Source organism: Limulus polyphemus, unplaced genomic scaffold, assembly GCF_000517525.1.
Source record: "Limulus polyphemus unplaced genomic scaffold, Limulus_polyphemus-2.1.2 Scaffold1842, whole genome shotgun sequence".
Taxonomy (NCBI): Eukaryota; Metazoa; Arthropoda; class Merostomata; order Xiphosura; family Limulidae; genus Limulus; species Limulus polyphemus.
The window spans coordinates 100,057-108,921 of NW_013667452.1; the positions used below are offsets into that span (position 1 = coordinate 100,057).

Sequence of the window (8,865 nt, forward strand, 5' to 3'; positions counted from 1 at the left end):
CATATTACTTTGTGCAGTGTGACTACTCTGGACGTTTTTCAGTTTTAAGGTTTCATATTAAAATGTAAGATCATCAATTAGTTGACAGTTAAATGTTTATAATGAATTCATTTCTGAGAATAATATATTCACATAATCTTCTAGCTCTAAACATTTATTATTGATCCTTTCCCTTTTTTCCCATTAACCATCTCTGTATGTTCTTGCAAACATTATGTAGCCATGAAACTGTGCATACTATAACTTATAATCTTGTAAGTGTATCTTCACAAAATTTGGCAAGCTCATAATAAACATTACAAGTCTTTTGTATACAAAACATCATATTGTTTAATTCAGTATTTTTACTTAAGAGTTGTCTGTGAATTTATGGAGTCCAAGTCTGACACTTACTAGTCTGAGTGCAAGGTAATTTTCATGTTAAGATTAAAAATACCTTTTTTCATTTTACAGCTTTGAAATTTCATATGCATAACCTCTAGAACATTCTAAATGGATATCAAAAGTTTGTTTTTTCATTACCGTAACACTATATGGACTTGGTCCATTTAACTAACCTTGCAACAACCACACAGAAAAAAAGAAATAAATCTAAAATATCCCCTTTTCTCTCTAGATTGACTGCATACTCTAACAGAAAGTTACAGCTATGTATCCTAAACAGCCTCAGGCTTATAACAGTTTGTATCTGTTTTTATTTAATTTCCTTGTTTTGTTGCTCCTTTAACTATGTTGAACTATTAAACCTACATAAAAAGCTATAAATCACCCATCAAGTGCATAGTTCAAGTTAGGTGTTGAATTACCTAATGCATGAGCTTCTTGCATACATACCTCACAGAGAAATTGATATATTATTTTTGTTTAACCTATGTTTTCTTATCTAACCTAATAAGTTTCTAATTTTTACATTTTAGTTACTTTCATAACAATAAATAAAAGATATCCTTAAAAAAAAAAGGAACTTAGTACTTACATTTTGCAAAATTGAAGTAACTTTAAAAGTTAGCCCTAATTTTTGCTATGGTTGTTGGTAGTAATTTGCTGAATTTTTAGTAATTTCAGACATTTAATTTAAAACAAAATAATAACATGCACAAAACATACGATGTCCTATAACTATTTTAATTTGACTGGCTTTCTAACTAAGCTATGTGTGTGTTAAAACAATTCTCTAAGCTGGTCGAGCTGAATTTGGTGATAACAGCTTTCAATTTGTGTGCCAAATAATTTAAAAGCTGTTATGAGAATGAGATAGCATTATTTCTAAATAAGTGAATTAAAATATTCTCTTTTTATTGGTTATAGATAATGTAATAACAAATGTCATAAAGAATTAGTGACATTTTTTAAAAGAAGGTATGTGATAGGAGGTTGTGGTATGTGGATTGGACTATCTGCTTTATATCTAAGTAATATAAGTTGATTGGAGGCTATATAGTTGGATTATGTCTTAACAATATCTAAAATATAAATTTGTAATATTCATTAAAACTCAAAAAGGGTAGAAAGATTATCTGACTTGTGCAATTCAGAGTTTTGGACTGTACAAGTTATGTGATACAGAAAAGGGAAAATTGAAAAAAATTATTTAATATACCTTTTTGAAATTAAGAAATTAAAAGATTTATATTATAATAAAATTTGATTTATTGACTACATTTCGATGAAGGGTTTATTGGAATATGTTGATAATAAAATAGTTTAATTAGATTCTGAACGTAACTCTAAAAAAAGTTGTGACATGTACTTTTCCTACCAGTATCCAGAGGGTTAATGAGATTTTTTCTATCGTAGTTAATTAAAATGTTATCAATTCACTAATGCAAACAATTTTGCTCAACTTATTTCTGCCTCTTAATTAAGTATCTCAGTTAAATGTCATTTTTTTCCAATTGAGAATAAAAAAGTGTTATTTATATGTGTGTTTTTTATAACTAGTTCAGTTTTCTTGGTCGTCTTTTGTTTGTCCATGGAGCCTGGAGCTATGCCAGAATGTGCAAGCTGATTCTGTACTCATTTCACAAGAACATCTGCCTATATGTTATTGAGGTGACTATGATTAGTTTTTCCAGAGCTTTGTTTTCTTTCATTTTATAATTTTTTGTGATTTGTTTAAGTATAATTCACAGAAGACACTTAGAATTAATGTGGAGACCATATTTTGTTTGATGTACTATCATGATAAATTTAATATTCTGTCTTCAGTATTTTACTTAGCATTTTTTTAAGTGTAACTGCACATAGTAAACTTTCATTCTGTGATCTGTGGCAATGCTTTAATGTATCATAATAAAAACCTATAATTAAACTGAGAAGTACATTGTTTATGTTAGATTACTTCTGTATGTTTATGTTTGATTGATCTACACACCAAAACAAGGAAATACTGATTTAAGTTGTAGGTACATAATATATCAAGGAGGATGTTAATAGTCACATAATGTTTTTTGTAACATTTAACCTTGAACCATAATATTTTCATCATTTTTGAATTTGTTTTACCTTGTAAATTTCAGCTTTTAGTAACAGAAGTGTAAAAATAGTGTACCTGCTCATTAGGCAAAAAAAGTTATAGAAACAAATTATATGCTTTTTGGAAGTATAAAGTATATTTGTTTTTCCATTACATTAATCTCTTGTTTTATCATTTTATTTTCTTTAGTATATACGTATAAAAATTTCTTGATATGATCTATGTATGTACCTGTCTGTAAAACTTAAAATTGCTTGTTTATTGGTATGTTTTAAAATATGGCTCTGTTTTTTATTGTGTTATGATAATACACTATTTAATGTACAGTTTGTGTCTGTTTACACATTCAGTTTAGTAATATGTATATGGTATTTTAGCACAATTGCAGCTATCCTTAGTTAATCAGTGAATTTCATTTTCTGGAAACTGTATGGAGGAATCTGAGAAATACGACCAGACAAGAAATTATTATATTAATTGTGTCAGAAGAAGAATAACACCAAGAGTTACATATAAAAGAAGACAACCTTAGTTCTAGAGGAAAAACTGTAAAGTACTGTAGTCATCCAACATTTTAGCTTATGTCTTCTGCAGGGTAGAGCTGAGCAATTAATCAATATAACTGATTATCTATGAGTCAGTTACATCAATTAATGACATATAAAGCAATAATTGAAATTATTATCATATTGATTAATGTCATGAAAATAATTAACTAACCAAAATTGTTGTTTCCAATAATTTCTAGTAGAAGGGTTAAGAGGTCACTGAGAGCACACTTGCATAAAATATTTCACAATTTAAGTAAAAATAGTAGTTCTAACTCTGTTTCTACATTTTTTAACTTGAAAATACCTAAGAATTGATATTTTGTAACTTTGCAAAATTTATTTACTATAATTTGCAAAACAAAATTTACAGAATGTTTGAACTTTGATCGCTGTGCAGTTTCAATGGGTATCACCTGTAAAAAAAACTCTTTTTTTATAATTTTTCTGTCCATCCTAAAGTATAGGTTTATATTTACTCAAACCCTGGCATCCTTTTTAAGTAGATTTATTCAAGGTCTTGTTCTTCACGTGACTTTTACTTTTTTCTTGATGATTATTTCTGAGAAATCAGTGTTAAGAGACTTTTATGATGCTATATCAAGTGGGTTTGGACAATAGCAAATACATCTTAACCTCCAAACAAGATAGAATCAGTGGCTAAACATGATTGGATGGAAAACTTTCCTGTTTGTGTATGGAGTTGTAAAGTAGATAATACTGGGGTAAAAAGTATTATATGATTTCTGAAAATATGAGTAACAGAAATTCTCATAGTGGAGAATTTTACAAAACTTAGGAACAAGTCACTAACCTGGGATTTTTTTATAGTTTATTTTTCACTTTCTTTTCATTTTTGTTAATCTTTTTGTAGGATTTATTGAAAACAAACTATAATTATTTGAGAGAAATTGATCTTGACCAAAAATATAGTTTGAAGAATGTCACCTTTATCAATGTTGCCTAAGATACAAATGCAGTTATGCCTCATGAGAACAATTATACAATAGGAAATAATAGAAAACTAGTTGTCATTGATATCTGTCTGAAGGTTTTTGTTTTGCTTGCATTTTGTGAATAATGTATTTCAAGTTATTTTTTGTATAACATTATTTCAATAGTCGATATTTCCATCAAATCAGTCTGAGGCACTGTGGTTAATTAAATTGACCAGAAAATTTCGAAATGTTCTGCACTTAGTTAAAGTACTACATATGTAGTACCAGCAATCTTCAGCATGAACTAGAATCAATATCTGACACATTTATTAACAAACGTCACTTCTCTAAACACAGTGTCACTTGAACCAAGTATAAAAACAAACTCAATAACAGAAAAAAGAAAAGGAAAACAACATAAACTCCCTGGAGGAAACAAAATGCACAAACTCGGACACATTAATAGGTGTCTTACCACGTGATACCCACGTAACCAAAAACGTCATAAACATTTGGAAACAAACATAAAACACACAAAATAAACAGCAAAGTTACTTTTGTTGAAAAACCAAGCACTCAAATCAAAGTTCATCTTAAAAAAGTTTATTCTGACAGCTTCAACGACAGAAGTATCTACAAGTACCAGTGCCATAGCTCTTACATAGGCAAAACAGGATGCAACATCAGCATTAGGATCAAAGAACATAAAAATCCCCATAACACATATACGAACACAGCACAATAAATCAACGTCCAATTAACATTAACAACTTTAAGATATTATGCAATGAGAACAACATTAATAGAAAAGAAATAAAATAAGCATTAATTATTCGTGAACTAAAATCTCTTTTAAATAAAAACACAGGTGTCACCCTATATGTTTTCTAAATTGGAACAAAATGCTCGCACAGTATTTCACAAAATAGAGACAGTTACCTGATGATGGCTACATGAGTGGTCAAAATGTTGTAAACAAAAAGTAAAAAAACAATCCACTCAAAAGATGTATCTTTGGTCTTTTATTTAAGGTGTATAGTGGAGATCCTTTCATCACAACAAATTTCTGGACTTGTCTGATAGTCAGTCTTATAGGACCCACATCTAGAACTTGGTTTTCTATCCATCAAAATTTTTCCACAACTGCAATCACATTATCATAAGTAAATCATATTTTATTGAGTTGATAAAATGAATGTACCAAAACCCAAATCCTATTCTGTCACACTCCAAAATACAGCTATCTTGTAAGCCAAAGAATAATATGTTTTACAGAGTTCCCAGTTCTTGTGGAGATGAAGATTCACATGCTAGAGAAACTGGAAGAGGTGTAGATCAGAGATTAAAAATACATAAAAATGCCACAAGACTGTTATAAGCGGAAAAATCTGCCCTAGCTGAACATAACTATTCCACTAGGCATACCTTCAGCTGGAATTGACATCAATCCTCAGCACTGCATAACATCCATCAATAAATATTCAAAAAGTGTTCTTTATTAAAACCTACCATCACCAAGGCCTTGACTTTGTATAAAGTTGTATATCTGTACAACTAGACTTCTCAGACTACACACTCAATTTTCATAAACAACACAACCACGCTGAGAGATGCAACAGAAACATCAGACAATTGTATATAAACCAATAACACAAGTCCTCAGCAGTGCAGTGAAACCTCAGCACTCCTATACTCCAGGCAGATGCAGACCTTAGAAACTTCAGATTGAAACATAAAATTAATTAATTTTTATTGTATAGTACATGTGCTTGTGATTGACTTATTTGCCATAAGAGATCATCATAAGTAGGCTCAAATTTGAAGATACCATCAGTTTTGAATGCTTAAGAGAAGATTGAGACTATATTTATATATCAACTTTATCAATTATAGTGATTCTGAGCATTCAACTCACATGGCACTATAAATATATATATACTGTTAGTGTAAGGTGCAAGTAAAATTATCGTCTTTGAATATGAATAGTCTTTTGATTCACTGGATAAAATTTAACTTAAATCATATATCTGTGTAAAAAATAACTTTTTCTTCCATCTGTTGAAGAATTATTGTTTATCCTTCCAGCTTATTTTATCTCATATTAATGTTTCATCTTTTTTTTACTGTACTAACACAGTAGCAAGTTCTCTCAAAAACACTACAAACAGGTGTGATATGCTGTTTTCTCATATGAAAGTTCTGTTTGATGCTAGTAAATTTACAATAATTACAGTTGTCTCATCACAAGTTTTTATTATAACTGAAATAGACTTTAATTAGTTTAGAATTTTGTTTATTTCTTATTCGAGTAATCAGGAAGAAATAATTTGGCTCTATGTGCACAATTTTAACTTTTATATTTCATAGCTATGGTTTGCTATCTACTGTGGCTGGTCTGGTCAAACATTGTTTGAGCGATGGACCATCGGTCTATACAATGTGGTGAGTAAAATTCACTCTAATCTTAAAATGTTTATAGTCAGAGTTTAGATGTTTAGTTGTGGTAAATATTCTGTCATGTAATGATGTAACACCATTCACTAAAAATCAATTTTAGAAAACAGAAACTTTCAACATGTTAAGTATTTTAAAACTAACTTACCAGATTAGCTCTATGTTTTCTTTATTTCGTTTGAAAGAAGTGAAAATGTTATTATGAGTACTAGATTTTATTTAATGTTGTATATTGTTCTTCAGAAATTATTAATTGCACTTGATGTAATTGTTATATGTATCTCACTATTTACTTTTAGATTGATTGTATCCATAATAATATGCTGCCACTCCCTTAGGCAATCAAGTATAATTTAGGAATTTGTGCAATTAAAGACAAGTTATAAACTATTTGAAGCCTGGTTCAAAAATAACCTCATGGTTTTTTAATTCTGTTTACAGTCTAAAACGTTTTGTATCCTAAACATAGCAAAATGTTTGTTATTGTTTGCAAACTTTATTGTTTTAATATGGTATGAAAAGTGTCATTATTGGAAAGGAGAGAGAGGCTTACATTGATAAACTTAATTATTTCATAAATCAAGTACAACTTATTCAAAATAAACTGATTATTATGTTATAGCCACCACCACCATTTTGTTTTTACAATGGCTTCTTCTGGTCAGTCTATTTAAAATGTTATTCCACAGGAATATGTTAGTGTTGATAATTCAACAGTTGCAAAAAAAAGAACAGTTTGTAAACAGGAGAAAGATCAATGAATTAGTGATTAGTATTAAAGAAATCAAAAGTTAAGATATTACCCACAAAGTATTATTTATGATAACATACTTGTCAGCTATAAGAAAATGTAAACTTTCATAATGTGATAAAGATTCTTATCATGTATTTTAGACATACCTACAATAATAGTGTGCTGTTCTCATAAAAAATAGATACAGTAAGTTAAAAACTGTGTGCTAAATGTATACAGTGATTTCAATTTTTGAAAAAACTAAGAAGCTTTGACTTAAAAATATAATTTACACGGTAGAAGGATATTGATTTTAAACTACTGATCAACCAAGAAGCAATAATGTTTAGTCCAGTGATTTATGTTTTAAAATAAAACATTATACAGTTAAGGATCTGTAATTGTGCCCATTGAGTCCTATCTTACTTGCAGTAAAATGTAACTGTAAAGTTAATACATCCTCTAGATTTCTGTTGCAAATAATTGAAATAACATTATAACACAATGAACTCATTAGCCTTACCCCTTAAAATAAAACTGATGAGTCAAATAACTCTCTCTATTTCATTGGATTGGATTGATCACAAACAAACTGATTTCTTTTAAATTAATTTTAGTTACCTTTTCGACAGAAGATTGTGTACATATGGGTACCTGATGATGACAAAACCTTGTCGAAACGTTGTACATTTGCTGTCATGTTAAACTTATATTAAAGTTTTTCTTCATTACCCATTTAAGCCGTCTCCAGCCATTATTAGTCTCAAAGTGGGTTCCTCGTCATCGAATTGTGTACATATATTAAACAGATTTTGAGCATCCAAATAAGCAAATTATGTGACAACTCAGCTAATATAAAGTTGTGGTGGAATGTTATTTATCAGAACTACATTTTGTTTGTAGTTTTGTAGGTAGTATGATACCACTGAAGATTGATTACTTTTAGGAAGGGTATGTGACAGCTGTTTTTGGTGCAAAATTTTCATAAAGTCAGATGTGTTCAGATCAGAGATTTAGAATTTCCAAGATGGGATATCTCTCATACTTAAAAACATTGGAAAAGAAAAAATTCAAATTGACATGAGGCACCATAATCATACAAAACGAGATCTACAACAAGTCATACCCCCAAGCCATAGCAAGCAAGGTGTGGCATCTTATAAGAAACAAGAATCTGTGAACACAAAAGTCACTGGCAAAAGCTGTTAACATATCCCAGACAACATTATGTAACATAGTGAAGAAGGATCTCCATCTGGAAAAGTGACACAAGTTGCTTCTTTGACGTATCCATTCAATCGTCACATGCTTCAAGCAACTTGAGAATGAAATGGGTATTCATGCTATTTCATACAAAGATGTATCAGTTTAGTCACCTATGAGTTCTATGCAACTGGACTGTCAAATTTGCTCTTGGAAATCATACACTAGATGAATTATTGAAAGCCTGCAAGGATGAGTGATGTGCTTTGGATATGACAACCTTAAAGTAGAGTTTTTTGCAATAGAAACTATGTTGCAGGGCTGTTGTTAAGATGCATGATCATCAGGTGGAGAATGAACAACAAGTAGCAACATGGTATATAAGGATGTGATGAAGTTTCAAAACAGTTTTAATATAATGTCCTCAACCACTCTAGTCTCATATATATATACACCTGGAAAAAAGTTAAGCACCCCCGTGTTTTTCAAGTGATTCAGATTCGACGTCCTTGT

At 29.8% G+C, this 8,865-nt stretch overlaps 1 protein-coding gene across 1 annotated transcript in view; it reads left to right on the plus strand.

Annotated features, from left to right (window-relative positions):
* LOC106465118 (phospholipid-transporting ATPase IA-like) overlaps nucleotides 1-8,865 on the plus strand; it is a gene marked incomplete at its 5' end in the record, with an annotated part of 177,451 nt that overhangs the window by 96,108 nt on the left and 72,478 nt on the right. The window contains 2 exons of the mRNA XM_013925316.2: nucleotides 1,942-2,052; nucleotides 6,330-6,404. Coding sequence (XP_013780770.2) covers nucleotides 1,942-2,052; nucleotides 6,330-6,404 — 186 coding nt within the window. The remainder of the gene's footprint in view (nucleotides 1-1,941; nucleotides 2,053-6,329; nucleotides 6,405-8,865) is intronic.